Source organism: Macadamia integrifolia, chromosome 10 (genome assembly GCF_013358625.1).
Source record: "Macadamia integrifolia cultivar HAES 741 chromosome 10, SCU_Mint_v3, whole genome shotgun sequence".
NCBI classification, from domain to species: Eukaryota; Viridiplantae; Streptophyta; class Magnoliopsida; order Proteales; family Proteaceae; genus Macadamia; species Macadamia integrifolia.
In genome coordinates this window covers 2,148,449-2,168,725 of record NC_056566.1, presented here as the reverse complement: position 1 = coordinate 2,168,725, position 20,277 = coordinate 2,148,449, and the positions used below count along the sequence as shown (strand labels likewise).

The 20,277-nt window shown below is 38.2% G+C and overlaps 1 protein-coding gene across 1 annotated transcript; it reads left to right on the top strand.

Annotated features, from left to right (window-relative positions):
- Positions 1 to 240: 240 nt before the first annotated feature.
- Positions 241 to 19,357, top strand: LOC122090620. The gene is made up of 9 exons (XM_042660258.1): positions 241 to 482; positions 600 to 687; positions 841 to 1,062; positions 13,675 to 13,856; positions 14,105 to 14,279; positions 14,363 to 14,571; positions 17,911 to 18,036; positions 18,154 to 18,257; positions 18,834 to 19,357. The coding sequence occupies exons 1-9, from the start codon at positions 425 to 427 to the stop codon at positions 18,993 to 18,995; spliced, it is 1,326 nt and encodes a 441-aa protein (XP_042516192.1). The 5' UTR covers positions 241 to 424; the 3' UTR covers positions 18,996 to 19,357.
- Positions 19,358 to 20,277: the final 920 nt, after the last annotated feature.

Sequence of the window (20,277 nt, the reverse complement as noted above, 5' to 3'; positions counted from 1 at the left end):
ATTACTCTAAAAATTTCAATTTTCAAATGATTATTCATCTCCTTTATTCTTTTCGATGACTTGCTAAGAATTCAGGTTACTTGCAATCAAAGGCTTGAAACAGTATTTGAACGGTCACGGTTGGTCAATAGTACACGTGTACAGATCAAGCGGTTTAAAATGCTAAAAATACGTGTAAGTAACCGCCTGTGAACGATTCCCGATCAGGTCTCTCTTATGCTTCTTATGGTGTTTGATCACACTTGACTCGAGAATGATTCTGTATGCTTCACTGAGAACTTATATCACTTAATATTTAAGTGCAACACTTCCGGTGCCGGCGTTATCTACCAACCTCCCTTGTTTTTAAGTGATCAAATGCTACAGCTTCTGCTTCTTGTCTTGTTGGAGGAGTGAGTAAAAATTGAAGAAGCAAAGAAAGAGCATGGGCGGTGGCAGAGCTCCCTCAACTACTCTCTCTGTTGATTATTGTTCTTCTGGAGGTACCCACTACACACTCTGTATCCTTCTCCCTCTGTATGTGTCTGCTTTTGTGTTTGTGTAAAGGGTCAATATCGGTGGTTTTGAGAATTAAGAAAGACCCTATTCTGGAATTGCAGGAGAAATTTCAGATAACTGGTCAATGGAGCAAAGTGTTGATGACCCATTATTAGGAATCAACAAACCTTTCGGGTGCATTAATCATGGGTTTGCTTCTTTTCTCCTTTTCTTTTATGTAGCAATTGTTTGTTTTACCCTTTTAAGTTTTCCTTCTTGTTTGCCCAAAAAAAAAAGTTTTCTTTCTTTTGGTTTTGGGTTGTTTGTTAGTTGTTAAACTCTGTTGTTCTTTGTATGGTTTAGAGATGATTCTGCTTTGAAAGATGAGGAATTAGAACAGAATGAAAGGATTGGGATGAAATATGATAATCTTGATGATGTGGGTCGTTCACCTTGCTCGATTTCGTTCGATGATTCTATCCGTCAGAGGAGGAGAAGGACGGGTTATCAAGAAATCATGAGGAGTTACCTTAGTTTGGAACTGCGAAAGGGAACCCTGGAAGAAGCAAAGAGTCAAATCCTGAGGTACTTTTTGAATGCATATGCTCGTTCTTGGGCTGTTTTCTTTCCATTAGATATACATCAGCTACCTGAAGAATTTTTCTTTGCTTGACTTGATATTCTGATTATTATTCTCTTATAAAAGCCTTCTGTTGGTCTCTGTTTTCTATACTCTTTTTGTTGTCCAATGCCCCTTCAGTTAGGCCGAACAGAAATGGATCACCAACTACCTCTGAAATGTGAATATCTGAACAACTTGTGTAGTAAAATAAAGGCTTCAAAGAGAATATGAAACTTTACAATTTGAAACTTTAAAATATGAGTAGAAATAAAAAACTCTTAAGTGTCCAACATAGTAAGAACATGAACAAGTAGGGGCTAACCTGTGTCAATGCCACTCTCCTTAAGAGCGTTTTTACCCTCTATGGTGCGAAAGGTCCATGAAACAGGCCCTCGAAGATGTAACAGCCCTTGTAAGGCCCTCTAGTTGATGTGCACCCAAACAACTAGGCCACGTTGGGACCCAACAGTTGTGCTCAGTACTGCTCGCCACACACGAAAAAAACTCACAATAAGGAGCGAAAACTCAAAGTATGCAAAGGTAGCACCAGAAGGGCTTTGAGAGAGTAAGAGAACAAAATAAGATTGTAGATGTTATGCATTTTAAATATTAATGTAATAAAGCCTCTAGGGGCTGGGTAAAGTAGTCATTTGGGAGTTAAGGTCTTGCAACGGGTAGTAGATAAGGTTATTTAAGAAGTAGTCATTTGGTGGTTGTTGAAGTCTTACAACGGATAGTCTACTAAGAATTAATCATCAAGTCCTAGTCTTTAGGGGAGTTGGGTGTGGAACTATTCTTGTGGAGTTAGTTATTGAATTGAGTTAGGAGTCTATAAATTAGGAGGGGAATAATGTAACAACCATCGATTAATTTGAAATTCAAGCTTCGGCTTAGGAGGTCGTTTACCCTCGAAGTAAACATTTGAGTTCCTAAATTAGCCTTCATTGTTTCAAGCACTCTTCTTCACAATAGGTAAGAGAAACAGGAACAAGGGGAGCAGGGAGCTGAGATACTTGTCTCAGGAGAGTATCCTTAACAGTTCGGGCTCGCCTACCTCATTTACACTCTCATGAACCCGAGACCATAACAACTTGGTATCAGAGCATGGTCGATCCTATGACCATGGGTACGAAGATTGAGATCATCCAGGCCATGCGTTCATCCATTCGGGACATGATGGCGATCTCCAACGAGATGTCTAAAGTTTATCAATGTGTTTAATAGAATTTGGCTGAATTGAAGAAGGAGATGAGGAAAGAAGCATATTGTCAAACTCATGAAGTCTTATTGGATGAGCCCAAAAAACATGTGAAGGATTTGAGTTTGAACAAAATCATTGTAGTTGTAGAGGAAGCAAAATTAGATGGTGATGAAATACTGCAGCACAAGAATATCCATATTTGGTCATGTGACAAAAATATTCATGGTGACACCAAGTATTTTGCTTCATGGGTTGATTCAGTTGTTTGTTTAAAGATTCATCTCCTTATCATTTTGGCAGGGCTTTACCAAATTGAAGTTTTCTCCAGAAAAATTTTAATTTAGGATCCTGGTAAAATATGAATTATATTTGTGTTTCAATCTTGAGGGAAAGATTGAACTTATGGGGGAAGGATTTGTTACGTGCAACCCTTGGACGGTCAAATAGAATAATATTTTATTATTTTGGGTTAGTTAGAATTAAGTGGTTGAGTCAACATGGATTAGTGGTAAGTTTTTATGGAGTGTGTTGTGAGCCATTGTGATTGGTTATAGCGTGTACATGGAGTTGTGGTGTTAGTAGGAGTTATAGTAGTTCTGGATAACTTCTCTTATGTACCTATTTAATAGGATGCTATTGGAAGGAAAAGTAAGAAGTTTAATCCCTAAAATTTCGCTTAAGGAATTGAGGTTGGCTCCCTCCTAATTAGCCAAAACTGAGGTTAGCGACCTCCCAATTATGCTATGGCAATCCCATCCTATTCCTTCTCTCCTATTTTCTCTCTGTTCTCTACCAAATTTGAGTACGTATCAACTTGTTGTGGTCTCGGGTTCGTGAGCGTGTAAACGAGGTAGGCGAGTCTGAACTGTTTAAGGTACTCTCCTGAGACAAGTATCTCAGCTCCCTGCTCCCCTTGTTCCTGTTTCTCTTACCTATTGTGAAGAAGAGTGCTTGAAACAATGAAGTCTAATTTAGAAACTCAAATGTTTACTTCGAGGGTAAATGACCTCCTAAGCCGAAGCTTGAATTTCAAATTAATCGATGGCTGTTACATTATTCCCCTCCTAATTTATAGACTCCTAACTCAATTCAATAACTAACTCCACAAGAATTGTTCCACACCCAACTCCCCTAAAGACTAGGACTTGATGACTAATTCTTAGTAGACTATCCATTGTAAGACTCCAACAACCACCAAATGACTACTTTACCTAGCCCCCAGAGGCTTTATTACATTAATATTTAAAATGCATAACATTTCCTTCCCCTTAATTTTCACCCTAGTCCTCAAGGGTAAATTCTGGAAAATGAATCTTCATTTGCTCTAAGTCCTCCCAAGTTGCATCGAATGGAGACAGTCCCTTCCAATGAATCAAAACCTCTTCTTTTCGCTTCCTGATTCTCCTGTCCAGCACTGCTTATGGCCAATCTATAATGACGTCCTCTTCTTCTTGCTCCTTTGGAAGCTCCTGTTGTGCTTGTATGTTTGCACCAATCTTCTTCTTCAAACAAGATACATGGAAAACGGGAATGCGCGAGTTGCTTAGCAGCTTGAGCTTGTATGCTACATTTCCAATTTCTGCAAAATCTCAAATGGCCCATAATATCTCGGTGATAGCTTAAAATTTTTAAGGAGAGAAACAAAAACTTGTTTATACGGCTGTAGGCGTAAATAATCAAATTCCCCTTCTTCAAAACTCTTGTCCGTTTGATGAGCATCATAAAATTTCTTCATACGATTCTGGGCAGACTGCAATTGATTTCTCAATTCCTTAAGAACCTGATCACAGTTATATAACTCCTTATCCACTGACTCCACTTGTGTCGCACCTGGAATGTAAGACAAAAGAGTTGGCGAAGGTCGACCATAGACAATCTCGTATGGCGTTTTCTTTGTAGAAGTATGCATACTAGTGTTATAACAATATTCTGCCCAAGAAATCCATCGAACCCAGTCTTTTGGTTTGTCACTTGAGAAGCACCGCAGATACATTTCAACTGTTCTATTCACCACTTCCGTTTGTCCATCGGTTTGTGGGTGGTAACTTGATGAGAAATTGAAATTTTTGCCTTGCAAACGGAAAAGCTCCTTCCAAATGCACTAGTGAAAACTGGATCTCTATCACAATCTATGGTGTTAGGCATACCATTAAGTTTGAAGTTATCATCAAAGAAAATTTGTGCCACTGATGATGAAGTGTATGGATGAGACATTGGAATAAAGTGTGCAAATTTTGACAGACGATCTACCACCACAAGAATTGTAGTTTTACCCCTTGAAGTTGGAGGTCCGTCTATGAAATCCATGGAGAGGTCTGTCCATACCTGCATAGAGGTTGAAGAAGGCTTGCTGGTGAAGTATTTTCCTATTTTTGACGTTGGCAAGTGTCACACTGCTGAACATGCTTCTTCATTCCTTTCCAAAAGAATACAGATTTGATTCTTTGGAAAGTCTTATGAAAACCTTCGTGTGTACTGGAATGCATCTCCTCCATAATTGTTGGGACTAAAGAAGACTCAGCTAACAAAAATATTCTGTCCTTAAAAAACAAAATTCCTTCTTTATAGTTCCAAGGACCCACGGCTTCATCTTGCTGCACTCGGTTCACAATTCCCTACAAAACCAGATTGCTTTGCACTTCTTCATTAATTTGAGTGAGCCATCGAGGCACTGGCTGTGAAATCGCTAAGCTTTATCCCATCTCCTCTCTTCTTGATAGGGCGTCGGCAACTAAGTTTTCCTTCCTTGCTTTGTACTCCACCACAAAGTCATAACACCCATGAGTTTCACCATGCACCTTTGTTGAGCAGGAGTAGTAATTTTCTGCTCCCAAAGGTACTTTAAACTCCTTTGGTCAGTCCTCACAATAAGTTTACACCCTAAGATGTAATGTCTCCACTTTTGTACTTCAATAACCAAAGACGACATTTCCTTTTCATACGTAGATAAAAATAAATTCTTACCCTTTAAAGAATGGCTGAAAAAGGCAATGGGCCTCTTTTCTTGCATCAGTACCCCTCCTACTCCTGATCCTGATGCATCACATTCAATAATGAAAGTTTTTGAGAAATCAGGCAAGGCAAGAACAGGAGCTCATGTCATAGCTTTCTTTAATTCTTCAAAAGCAGCCTCTGAGCATGTATCCCATTTGAAGCATCCTTTTTTCAGCATGTTGGTTAATGGGGATGCGATTTTACCGTAATTCTGGATGAATTTTCGGTAATATCCCGTTAACCCCAAAAACCCACGTAGAGTCTTCAGCGTTGATGGTTTTGGCCATTCAATCACAACTGAAATGTTTTTCGGATCTACTGCCACTCCTTCATGATTGATTACATGACCAAGATACTTCACCTCTTGTTCCCCAATACTGCACTTTTCCATCTTTACAAACAATTGGTGAGACCGTAAAATAGCAAGTGTCATTTTTATACGCTCTAAGATGGACGTAGGGTGTGGTAGAGAGTTATTCGGATAAGGGGAGTATTATATGGTTATTTTATAGTAATGTAGGACTAGATTTGAAAACTCAAACTAGACCCAAACTGCAGGAACTTTTAGTCAAAGGAACAACCAAGTACCCAAAACACACCAGCAATAATCAGTCCAACAGAACAGTAACAAATCAGCAGGCTATTGATCTCAACGGCCAGTATCAATTAGGACAGAACAAGGATAATTAGATAAAATCAAGCCAGTGATGAAATAAGGCTTAAAATAATTCAGATCAACAGATTAATATGCAACAGAGGGTCAACAACCAATAGAAACTAAAATAAACCCATTGAGTTCAGTTTTGGTCATGACAGGTCACTAAAAGATGAGAATATGGTGATTTTTAATATCTCACTAATGGCTAGGCAGAATCAGGTCTACCTTGGATCGATCCTTAAGGGGATATAGGGGAACAATCGACCAAAGTTTGGGAACCAGTTGATGACTGGAACTAGTACCAACAGAAAAGGCCGATTGGCTCTGTTTTCAGGAATTATGGGCAGGAAATCAAGAGTATAAATACCTGATTCGATGGCAGCAGTAAAACCTTGAAACAAATTGAAAACCATCTTGAAAGATAATAAGAAAGCTTGAAGAAAACCTCCTGGACTTCACGCTGTTAGGAGTCGCTTGGATCAAACACCAAACCCAACACTTTGATCAAACACAAAGCAATCTCAGCAGAGACATTGCGGCAGCAACAATTTTTTTGTTTGTATAAATCGTGGGCTCAAAGTGAGACCCCTTTCCTTAATTTATAATGATGGGGGGTGTTTACAATTTAGAAACTCCAAAAGCTACTAAAAACTGAGTTACTAAAACTACTAACATGTAGTTACTAAAAATTGGAATTGTAAACTAATCAAATTAGAAACTACTTATAGACTGAAATTAGAAACTAAAGTAGCAACTAATTTTAGAAACTAAGAAACCCCATCAATGCCCAACTAAAAAGGAAACTAATGAAAAAAAGAAACTAATTAGTAATCCCGTACTCAATTTTGGAACCCCTCTTTTAGACCCATAAAAATAGCCCAATACACTCCAAACCACATGGACTGAAGGCCCAACACATATACAACCCAACCCTAGGCTTATTCCTAATAAAACAAGCTGATTTTGGTTATTAATTTGCTTCAACTTTCCCCATTTTGAAAAAATTCGTCCTCGAATTTTGCAGTGATGATGTGGGAACAACATATGAATAGCAGCGGTAACCGTTCCCAAACAGAATTCAGGTTGCTTGTAAACTTTTGGAAGGTAGTCTTCAAGGCGTGGAGCTTTCTCTTTGAAGAACCATGATGGCATAGCAAACTCTATATGCTCAACTTTTGAATCAATACCAACTGTGAATGTCGTGTGCATAGGGTCGTCAATGTTGGTAACCTTCTCATCAAGGATTGGAACAAACTTTTCCTTCTCATCATGAATCTCAAAGGTTTTGTTGTGGAGTTTTCTCAATCACTTCCTCATCTTCCACGGCTTTAGTCTTGTCTACTATGCTCTCCTCAATGTAGAATCTTTTAGTGGAGTCTTCTTCCATGGTTTCAACCACCAAGACATTACTAATCACATGAATGCCATAAGTGCCATCATCCTTAGTATCTTCCTGGTAATAGTCATACCTACCATCATTGTCATCGTCTTCCAAGGGGTATTGATCAAGAGCGGACTCATCTTCCCCTTTAGGTTCTTCAATTTCAGCCATTGCATTAACCCTCTGCTTATGTGGGCAAGACTTTGCAAAGTGTCCTACCTCTTGACAATGAAAACACTGTACCTTGTTGTTACTTGTCATGGGTGCCTTTCCTTTGTGATCAGTCCATAGAGGACTAGTGGCCTTTGGGGGTGTTGAACTACTAGGTTTAGTGGCTGGAATTTTTTTTTTGACCTCCCCAGCTTGAAAACTAAACCTTCTTCCTGACTACTCGTAGGGCCTTGTCAAAGCAATCCCTCATCGAGTATACATTAACAACACCAATTCCTCTGTTGATTTCAGCTTGCAATCCCAGTTGAAATCAAGATAGTAGTTGCCTCTCATTCTCCCTTATGCCTGTGAGAGAATAAATTGCATCAAACCTGTTTATGTATTCTGCAACAGTCATAGTCCCTTGACGAAGAGAACTCAGCTGATCTTGTATGCGAGCTCTGAAGTTACGTGGCAAATATTTATCAGATAGTTCAAGCTTCATCTCCTCCCAAGTAGTAGGCTCTCTACCACGGTCTTCCAACTCTTACTCATAGGTTCTCCACCAATCACGAGCAACCTCAACTAGCTTAGCACAAGCTAGTTTCATCTTCTGTTCCTTAGGGAGGTTATAGTAGTCAAAATATTCATCCAAAGTAGCTATCCAATCATAGAACAATTGGGGGTTATGTCTACTATCAAACTCCTTCAAATCAAGCTTGACTTTCTGTGAATCTCTTGAGTACCTCTGAGGTGTAGGACATTCAGTCTCAAAATAACTCCTTATGTGTTCTTCAAAAGTAGGTTGCTCGACTGGAACCCTTTGTGGTTCTCTCAGATTAAGGATAGATCTTCTGTTAGCTAACTGAGCAATTGCATTCAATGGGGCCTCCACTTCAGGTGGTATATGAGAGTCACAGGTAGGTTGTTGTGGTTGGGTCTCCACAGCCAACAACCTTACACCAAGAGCTTGTTGTTCAGCCTTTAGTTCAACTCTCATATTCTGTAGCATCTCCATAATAGAAGCTAAGGTGGGAATGTTGTTCTCAGCCATGCTCTGATACCACTTAATGTAGGACTAGATTTGAAAACACAAACTAGAACCAAACTACAGGAACTTTTAGTCAAAAGAACAACCAAGTACCCGAAACACACCAGCAATAATCAGTCCAACAGAATAGTAACAAATCAGCAGGTTGTTGATCTCAACAGCCAGTATCGATTAGGACAGAACAAGGATATCAGATAAAAGCAAGTCAGTGATGAAATAAGGCTTCAAATAATTTAGATCAACAGAATAATATGCAACAGAGGCTTAACAACCAACAAAAACTGAAATAAACCCATCGAGTTCAGTTCTAGTCATGACAGGTCACTAAAAGGCGAGAATATGGTGATTTGTAATATCTCATTAATGGCTAGGCAGAATCAGGCCTACCTTGGATCGATCCTTAAGGGGATACAGGGAAACAATCGACCAAAGTTTGGGAACCAGCCAATGACTGGAACTAGTACCAACAGAAAAGGCCGATCGGCTCTGTTTTTAGGAATTATGGACTAGAAATCAAGAGTATAAATACCTGATTCGATGGCAGCAGTAAAACCTTGAAATAACTAGAAAACCAACTTGAAAGATAATAAGAAAGCTTGAAGAAAACCTCTTGGAATTCACGCTGCAAGGACTCGCTTGGATCAAACTCCAAACCCAACACTTTGATCAAACACAAAGCAATCTCAGCAGAGACAATGCGGCAACAATAGTTTTTTTGTTTGTATAAATCATGGTCTCAAAATGAGACCCCTTTCCTTTATTTATAATGATTAGGGGGTGTTTACAATTTAGAAACTCCAAAAGCTACTAAAAACTGAGATACTAAGACTACTTACATGTAGGTACTAAAAATTGGAATTGTAAACTAATCAAATTAGAAACTTTTTATAGACTGAAATTAGAAACTAAAGTAGCAACTAATTTTAGAAATTAAGAAACCCCATCAATGCCCAACTAAAAAGGAAACTAATGAAAAAAAGGAAACTAACTAGTAATTCCGTACTCAATCTTAGAGCCCCTCTTTTAGACCCATAAAAATGTCCCAATACACTCCAAACCACATGGACTGAAGGCCCAACACATATACAGCCCAACCATAGGCTTATTCCTAATAAAACAAGCCTATTTTGTTTATTAATCTGCATCATATAGTTTATTTGTTCGGCATTGTATGTTGGTTGAGTCTTAGTAGGAGTAGTTATTATGTCCTAGTGGGAAGTTATTGAGTCTTTGAGAAGGAGGTGTTGGCTTCCTCTATGAAGCCAAAGACGCCAAGCTTCATTTGTAAAGCTATTTTATCCCTTTTCCTAATTTTATCTCCTTCCTTCCTTACCTCTCTCTCTCTCTCTCTCTCTCTCTCTCTCTCTTTGTTGTTTGTTTTTTTTTTTTAAGCTAAAGGATCAATATTATTAATAGAAGATCAAGAAAAAATAAATGTTACATCTCTCCATAATTAATGGGAAAGAGATAGTACTTATTGGCTTATTGCAATGTCATATCCCTACATAGAGGTTTACCCCTTAGTATGATTATGTCTTTACTCCCCTTTGTATACAAGTATGTAAACTATAGTTTTTAAGACGGTAAGGCGACGGAGGCGTATGAGGGTCTTTCGGAGCGCCTTAGCGATAAGGCGGGCATAAAGCGTCGCCTTATCGACTAAAGCGTTCCTGTGTAATTTTTTTATAAAACCAATCTATTTGGCTCAAATCCTAGTTGAATCCTATTACTCATATGTTAAATAAATATTAAAGGTTCATATTCATACCAATGTAAGATATTCATCAAGAAAACAAATCAATAAAGTGAATAAACTAAGTTCATCTTCATCAATCATCAATCATCAAACATATTAACTTATAATATAAATACATAATTATGAAACAAAATTATAAATATAAAGAAAAGAAGACAAAAAATACAAGTATTTATTATACTTACCTCTATGATGCCAAAATGAGTGCCTAAGCCCTAAGGTCATCCACTATATTTCTACTCCTGTCAAAGAAGAATGAAGCTCACCGCTGCCAGAGCAAAATGGTTGCGTGGATCAGTGGTTCTTCCTTGTTCCTTGATTCCTTCTCAAAGCCCTTTCTTAAAACCCTTGACAAAATCCAAACCCTGTTTATGAATCGTGTTTTTGTTTTGTTTGTTTTGGTTATTTTTGGTGGAGTAAAGCCGATCCCATACATCTCAAGTGTTAACAAAACCATACAACTACCAATAAAAAATCTATATTTGAAATCTTCATTAAGTAATATTAAAATGTGTTTTTAAAAAAAAAAAACCCATAAGGCTCCACTTCACATAAGGTGGAGCACTGTCTTACCATCTATAGACTGCATTAGCGCCAAGGCGTCGGTAAGGCGACGCATTAGCAGCGCCTTAAAAACTATGATGTAAACACATTCATATGTAGAGATGTCTCTAGGGGATGGTCACACTTAGAGATGCATATGTAGGGGTACATCTCTACAAAGAGATGTTTCTACCAACATAGAAGCATGTCTCCAAAACAACCTATAAATATATAAGAGGTAATTTGGATCTTCAGAACATATTTTCAAACCTTAAAATACAACTTGTCTATTCAAATAAAATTTTCTGAGCAAGAACAACTCCCTTGTAGATTTCGGTTTTCTTTCTTTCTCTCTTTATCTTTGGAATTATTGAGGGCTAAGGAGAATCCAATTGGTTAATATTTGGCCTGGGAGATATAGTGTGGCACTATGTTCTTGTTGGGGTTTATGTAATAGGGGGTTACTTTAGGAACTGCTTTTATATTAAGTTGTCCTAAATTGTATTTTTCATTTTTTACCTTTTACCTCCCTAAGGAGGGGGGGGATTATGTAATTTCCCTAAGATATTATCTTGAACCTAATATAGGTGAGAATAGCAAATAACTCACTCATGATTTGCATTGTTCACTCTCTTTCTCATCTCAACTTCTCTCCTTCTTCCTTCCTCTCTTGTCTACTTCTCCCTCTTCTCTAAACTTAATCTCTTTGATTTCCAACTTTGTATCAGACGTGTAGGTTTGAGAGCCGATCAAGGATCTTGAACCTAGGCTCTCTAGCTTTGGAACCCAACAATAATAGAGGGTTTCAGAGCAGGGAATACTTTGTACATGCCATAGTGATGAGTCATACACTCTGTAGAAGCTACTTCTGGTGAAGATTGAAGCTATTCATGCTCCATTCATGAAGACCTCAACCTGATCTGCTGTCCCGTGAACAGTAACCAGATTTCTGAAACAACCGTTGTTCTTTCTCATCAGGGCTTTGTTGGAGCTGGGACCTGGTCCATTGGAGTCGCCATAGGCCCCCTTTTAAGCCCCTAAAAGCTTGATTGCAAAGGAGGGAAGTCCAAGGTCTGCAACTCCTTTTTCCTGCTGCTTCTACAATAACTCCGTAAACAGTACCCAAATCTGGATCTTTTTTTTTTTTTTTTTCCTCTGGACTGAGGTCGGTTGGAGTTGGAATCAAGTTCTTTGGAGTCACCCAAGGATCCTCTTTTAAAACCCCCCCCCCCAAAAACCTTGGTTCGTGATTTGGTTTGGTGTTGGAACACAACCACAATCTCTCCTTGCTACTAGGTATTTGCTTTTTCAGTCTATGTGAGTTTTTTGGTCTATAATGGCTAGCACTATGTGATTTGGTTGATTATGATGGATGTACTTGACTTTATCATGTTTGTTTATGCGATTGGAATGAAGATTCATGGTTAGAAGTGTGTATTATTGATGCTCCAACAAGATTTCATGGTTTATTAGCTTGTTGTGATGGCTCATGGAGTTTATGAACTTATTTGGTTGCGTCAATTGGTTCTTGAGCTAGGACATGACACAAAGGACCTATACGACTCTACTGTGACAACAATGCAGCTATAAATATTGCTCATAACCCAGTGCAACATGATAGAACAAAACACATTGAAGTGGACCGGCATTTCATCAAAAGAGAAGATTGACTTTGGCAACATTTGCATACCTTTCGTGAAGACAAGTGATCAATTGGCAGACATCTTCACTAAAGGTTTCATCCCTCACCAGTTCAGTACCCTCTTATGTAAGCTGGGAATGTATGACATTTATTCTTGAGCTTGAGGGGGGTGTTGGAGTTTATGTAATAGGGGTACTTTAGGAATTGTCTTTATATTAAGTTATCCTAAATTTTATTTTTCCTTTTTTACCTTTTACCTCCCTAGGGGTGATTATTTAATTTCCCTAAGATATTATCTTGAACCTAATATAGGTGAGAAGAGTAAATAGCTCACTCACGATTTGCACTCTTCACTCTCTTTCTCCTCTCAACTTTTCTTCTTCTTCTTCCTTCCTCTCTTCTCTACTTCTCCCTCATCTCTAAATCAGTCTTTTTGTTTCTAACCGTTTTTACCAAGGTTGAATGTTGCAGGTCAATTTACATTTTTTCTTTCTTTAGCTTGTTTGATTTTTCTTAGCTAAAACAATTTCCTTTCAAGAGATATTACCTAAGAAAGAAAAACTCCCTTCCGGGTGATCCATTACTGATTCACGATCCAGGATCGGCCAGGTATTGGTATTGGCCGATTCAATAATTATTCTTCAAACTACGGTTGGATTTGCATGCTTGATACTTGGGTGGGCTTGGCCTGGAAAATGCAACTCATCCTTTGCACTTGGGAGAAACAACCCAACACCAAGCTTTGATGTGTATGTTTGATATTGCATTATTGTTGTATGCATTAGATTTTGTGTGGCCAAGTGGCTTTACCGTTGCTTATGACCATATTTCAGTATTAACAAGCTTTTTCTCAGGTTTTTTTTAGCTTACATTCTGTTTTATACTAACAGAAAATGTTGACTCAAGCTCTCTGGTTATGGTTTGGGAAACGAAGTTGTCTGGTTATGATTGGGTGTTGAACCTTAGGCTGGAGTTGATCCTGCTGTGTAGCATCATTCTTCATTCTGAAATAGTTAAATGAGGGGTTCCATTTACTGCTGTCAAGGCAATAAACCCTTATAGTGAATTGTAATTTATTGGTTACCTCAATATGGTGTATGAGTAGTGTCATTACAATTCAAAAAATTATCTTAGTTTTGGATGGCATCATGTTGGTATCTGCTCTGGTGGAGCTGACTTTATAGTTTAATCTTATACAGCTACACCCCTGGAGCATGGATTGAGGAGGTAGGTGGTCTGAGGAGGGGTGATTATAAATTACCAAAGACAACAACGCTCCTCTTGATCGGTCCAAGAGGATCTGGGAAAAGTAGTCTTGTGAATAAAATTTCTGGGGTCTTTGAAGGTGACAAGTTTTCATCAGTGAGGGCCCAAGTATCATGTGAGTAGCATCCACTCCCCCCCCCCCTCTTTTATTGTAGGATTGCCATCCACGTGCTCTCTTAAATTTGTATTTGAACTGTTTTAAGTTTTCTTCCTTTCTTTTTTTTTCATATTTTTTGTTTCTTTTAATTAAGAGAATGAAGTCAGATTTTCTTGTTCACATATACTTAGAAAAATGAGTTGCTGAAAGTATTTTTCATTCTTTCAGTTATCTACATCTCTCATTTTTCATTTCTCTGTGTGCAGATAATTCATTTTTTGAAGGTGGGACCTACTTTCTCCAAGAGTACATGATTCCAAGAGGCTCAACTTCCTTCTGTCTGTATGATACACGCAGTTTGTCAGACAATTTATCTGATAACTATGAGATGCTCAAGAGTTGGATTACTAAAGGTGTTCGTCATGGAGAACTAGTTATCAGGTTTGATTGTAAACTTCATGATAAATTGTGTTGCAAATTTGAGGACATTCTTGAATTCTACCACTTAAGTGGTTTGTACACAGGGATTCAGACAGTCCCAGCATCAGGAAGAGCATGAAATGCAAAGCACGCGGGATTGGCTACTGGTCCAAAGAAGCGAGGATGGTTAATTTTGTCATATTTGTTGTCAATGGAGTATCAGTCCTAAAATCTATGGACGACAGTAATGAAGATGAGCAATATCCTGACATGCTTGCTAAGACTTTCAGTTGCCCATACTTGTCTTTCAAAGGTTTTAACTTTTCAATATTGATGAATTTCTGCATTCATGATAATTTATGTGAAGTATGACTTACTTTTCATGTTTAGTGGACATAGAATATCCTTCTTATTATTGAAACTAACTAGATATTCATGTTGATGGTCAATAATCTGGACATTCTTTTGGTTTTATGAATGTTGCCTTTGTTATTAAGGAGAGTAGTTGTAAAATTGTTTCGCTTTCTTTATGAGATTTTTTTTTTTTTAGTTTGAATCATTCTAGGATTCTATGTCTAGCTTGTTGACATGAGATTAAGAATTTGATTTTCATGTGTCAGAGTTCATCTACAATCGAGTCCATCACTTATCCAAGTTGTATTGCCTTCCAAGTTAATAGTAACTTCTTTTAATACAACAACAACAACAACTCAGCCTTATCCCAACTAAATGTGGTTGGCTACATGGATCCGTGCAAAGTCAAAAGGAGAAGTAAAAAAGAAAGAAAAGGATAGGGCTGCAACAACTCAGAAAAATCCCACCTAAAAGGGCTCGGCTACATGGATCTTAGCCCTCTAATCAGCTCAATTTGAAATCATACATGGGACAACTCCTAAACTGTGCATGTCTTTCCTCACCACTTCTCCCATTGTCATTTTAGGTCTGCCCCGAGCTCTTTTAGATCCTTCAATCTGAATCAGATCACTCCAACTTAATGGTGCATTGGTCTCTATTGAACATGGACATACCACCTCAAACGACTTTCTCGTAGCTTATCATGAATTGGGGCAGCTCCCAAATGATCTCTAATTTGGTCATTCCTTACTTTCTCCTTCCTATTTTTTCCACACATCCATCTCTGCTACACGTAGCTTATTTATATGACATGACACTTTTTAACGGCCAATATTCCACCCCATACATCATAGTCGGGCGTACAATAGTCCTATAGAACTTTCCTTCAAGGTTTAAAGGAATACGTCGGTCACACAACACTGCGGATGCACCTCTCCACTTCATCTATCCTACTTTAATTCTCTTTGAAACATCATCCTCTGTCACATTCTTTATTTATGATTGACCCTAGATATCTAAAATGGTCACTTTGCAGTATCTCTTTCCCCTCAATTTTCACCATGTCGTTATCCATCATAGTGCGCCTAAAGAATTGGCCTTAAGTGGATGAGTTGTCCACAAATGCACATGGCATTTACAAAAAAAGAAAATTTCAAGATATTAATCTCATATGAATAGGGTTGAAACCCTTCCCATACATCTTCGGCACTAGCCCTTTAAAAGATTTCAGATTGATTGTCCATTAGAGAATGGTATTTTCATGTCCTAGAAATTCCTCAGTTTTTCAGTCTGTTAGAGAGTTTGAGTGAGTGTGTCGGTTGGAGGGCCATGGGTGACCATAGACCTCCATACCGTGAGATTATGTTTGATATATCTTTGTTAGTGTCCTATTGGATTTAGGATAGTTGTTAGCCAAGTTAGAGTTAGGATAATTGCTAGCTAAGTTAGAGTTAGTTTCCTTTTTTGATTATGCCTTCTACTTTCCTATTTGTGTTATGACATTGTAATAGCTAGTTTTTATACTGAATGAAAGGGGTAGTCCCAACCACATGATCGTGATTCCCAAGTTACAACAATCTCTTTGTCTCTCTCTTCTTTCTTCTTCTTTGATTCTGGTTCTCAAATCTTTACACAGTCCAAATACACCAAGAAACTACAAAAGGTGTTGTCTGCTGCAGTATTCTGCTTTTCTTTATGAAGGGTAAAAAGGCCCCTGGTGATAAAAATCTCCTTAATTGGGCTAGGGGCCCCTAGTTGTATTGTTATTCCTGACTCCCTAGATTTAAATCTATGATTATATTCTTTGCTGAGTCAGTCTAAAGCCACATTATTTAATTCATATACCTATGAATTATTAAGATTTAAGACACAGACATATCACCTTTGCTGTATCATTATTCTGCTGCATGAAAGCCATTATGCCCACCCCTGGTGATAAAGATCTCCTTAATTGAGCTAGGGGCCCCTAGTTGTATTGTTATTCCTGACTCCCTGGATTTAAATATATGATTATATTCTTTGCTGAGTCAGTCTAAAGCCACATTATTTAATTCATATACCTATGAATTATTAAGATTTAAGGCACAGACATATCACCTTTGCTGTATCATTATTCTGCTGCATGAAAGGCCATTATTTGGGCATAAACATGACCATAATAAAGAAGGGGTTGGGCTCTCAAAATCTTTCTCTGTATCCTTGTATACAATTTTAGAGTCTGGATTTTAACTGTAACATTTGGTATATCTTCTTTACTTGAGGAAACTTCAATTATTACAATTACCGTAAGGGCAGCAGTTTTGATGCTGACACTTGCTCAAAGTTGCTTGCTGGATGCTTGAATATCCTGGACCTTACTGAGAGCAATTACTTCAATGTTCACCGGTACACTCGTGGTAGTTTATCTGTTTAGAAAGATGGTGTGTTGTCCTCAGAAAAAACATCTCTCCTGAACGAAATCCTCATTGTTCATCAACTATGAAGGGATAAGTAATTTTTATTTAAGGACTGAAGGTTCTCTTTCTAGATTAGGTGACAGTGTTTTAATTGTTTGTTATTTTGTTGCAACTTTTCTTCAAGGTAGTGGGTTTATTTTCTGTGCAGAGGGCTTGAGTCTCTGCCTTTAAGCCAACATTATGGTTTTGATTATCACTTAAAGTTTGCTGAAGTATGTAAAGGTGCTTTTAGTCCAGGACTAATCCCATTGCTAAATGCCTAGACAAGGTGGAGTGCTTCCTATTATAGTTTAAAATGCCTGGAAAACGCTAGGGGATGAACTTGCTGGTTGTCTAGGTGCCAAGGGGAATGCCCAACAACTTAGGAAACTAGATTATCAAGAAGTTTTTTGACTCATATAGCTGTTGGTTGAAACTTTTTAATTGCAAACAACAAAATTTTCTATTTGTAATGGTATAATGTTTTGAGCAATATGACGTTTTTTCCTCCGGAAAATCAAAATATTTCACTGAAATTAAGTAAAGTTGAACAGATGTTGGAAATCATGGAGAAACCTAAGTAAATGTGATTTAAGTTTTAGATAATACTAATTTAAGCATGAACACAGGGATGCTTAGATGCATTTGACAGCCTGTCATGCTGTTTGCCAATAATATTAGAACTTAGAAGTACCAAAAATTATAATATATAATGATTTAGGTTTCTAAATAAGTACCTAATTCTTGGTACTTACTTTTACTGTTATATTTTGCCGCCTTCTATTTTCTTGGACATTGATAGCATAGAATTAGCTCCTGTTTTCTCGGTGATCATTTCACACTTTTAACATTCATCTCTGCAGATGCTAAGCCTGTTGTTGTTTTCACACATGGTGATCTACTTTCACGTTCTGAACGTGCTCGTGTCCGCATTCATTTGGGGGAGCTGCTGGGCGTTCCACCAGATAGACAAATCTTTGATATTCCAGGTGTTCCCCCATGAATATATGAATCCTGAAAATATTGAATCTTTTCGGCTTCTGACAAGCTGGATTTGATGTGGACTAACTAAAAACATTAAATACTGCCTCTTATCTTGATTGCAGAAAAAATTGATGCAGCTACCGAGTTGATAATACTAGACATGCTACAATATTCCCTTGAGCACGCTGATAGGAATCTTCCTTGTAAAAACAGGACTCTGGATAAGGTTTGGCCTTTTCTGTAGCACTAAGCTTTGCAATTTTTTGAGGGAGTTCAAGGATTTGACATCCTTATAGATGTTGCTTTGTTCATAGCCCTTCCCCTCCCCCCAAACCCCCCAAGGATGTAGGTTGCTCTGCCTCGAATACTAAATGACCAATCCTTCCAACTAACTGGAAATAATGAACTGTTTCCTTATTTTGATCTCCAGGCAAGAACTCAGTTTCAGGAGAGACTGTTTTACTTTATTCTATAGTATTTAAGGATGCCACCATAATAATAATGGAAAATGTTAATTGTCTATAGGTGCATATTTTAAGAAAATGGAACATACCTTGTTGATGGGTCCTAGCTGAGACATGTCCCGAGCCTTACCTGATCAAATGCATGGGTCCATTTTTTTATGGGACTTGTTCTGTTACGAGTTATGGTTTTATCTGAATGTCATTGGTGGTTATCCTAAGCTGTTTATGTCGAATTTCAACTTGTCAATATGTCAAAATTTATCCAGGTCCCTTTGTGCTATGCACAGTGTACAATATTGGCTTCAGATATAATGCTAACTCTGCCAAGCCACTTGCAGGTTGTAGCAGTATTTAAAGTGGTGGGTCTGGTGGGTATTTTCTTGTTAGCTTTCTGCATTGCCCATAGATTGCGGAAGCTGATGGGAAAGGGTATCCATCGCATCCCTGCACATGAAGCCCCCTTAGATTGGCATGCCATCCGGCACTTGTGGTTGGGTTGAGATACCTGCAGATTGTGTTCATACTTATGTTCCCCATTGTACAGAATGAAGGACATCATCTAATGTAATTTCTTTTGGTAAATGATCATGCCATACCATCGACTTTGCCACAAAGATGAAACCAGTGGTTTCTCCACACTTGTGGTCATTGTGGTGTACATCAATATCAGTAAAAACATACTTGGATATTGTAGCTGCATGCAACTAGCATCTTTCGGCCCCACAATAGCAGATTGATTTGGGAGAAACATTATCATTAAAGTTCATATGATAAAGGAAAGCATGAAAATGTCTGCAATTGTTATCTATCTGCTTGAAGTGAATAAAAGTGATGTAATAAAAATTTCACTTTTCCAACCAAACACCCTGTTGATAGGTTTCTTTCCTTCGTGTAGTTTAGGGCTCTCCATTTGTTCCAAATGATAATATAGCCTTTTGAATTTTTCAGAAGTTGTAATCAAGAAAGTGAGATCACTCTTTCTGCAACATGTATGGTGTATGTAAAACAGAATTCCCCCAGTTGATTTTTTTTTCCCGCAGAGGTAGTCAGTGGGGACAATTCCTTGGGGCATTGTGGATGATCCAGTTGTAAGTGGCAATGCAGCTACCCCACAGTCACACACTGCTGGAAACACCTGAGCTCTACTGTCAATGAGCACAGGTAACCCTGCAGGGCAACATTCAGTGTTCAGGGTGGATGGTACTATTTCTTCAGGGCCTTTCTGACAGCTTGAAACAGTTCATATTGGGAGAATATCTGGTACATACAGTAAAATGGAATTGAGGATGAATGAAATCTAGGGTAATAATTATCTCCCCCTACCAGACGAAGTCATCGTTGCCCCCACAAGTCCCATCCAGTGACAGTAAAGCCTGGGAATCTCTTCACTGTGGATGTAGAAAAACTTGGTCCAAAGGAATTTTACACCAGGGTCATACTTGAGAAGTAGAAATTGACCATGTCCACTAAAACCCTTCTATGAAGGCATCAACCTTAGACCTCCTTGATAACTCTTTTTGGCTGTGATTGTGACAGTGTTTAAGGGAGATACCATATCTGGCTTTATCTTAAAACTAAGATGTTGTGTATTAATGGAAAATGGAACCTTCTGCAATTTTCTGTTACATTGGTGCATGCACCTTCAGTGCAGTTACCCTTGGGAAAGTTCAATATAACACTGGTTCTGTAACGTTTGAAGAGAGAATTTGTCCGGGAAATCACTCAACATATCCCTCACATTTTCTCTTTAGCTCTTCGATTTCTTCCTTTGGTCAGACTTAC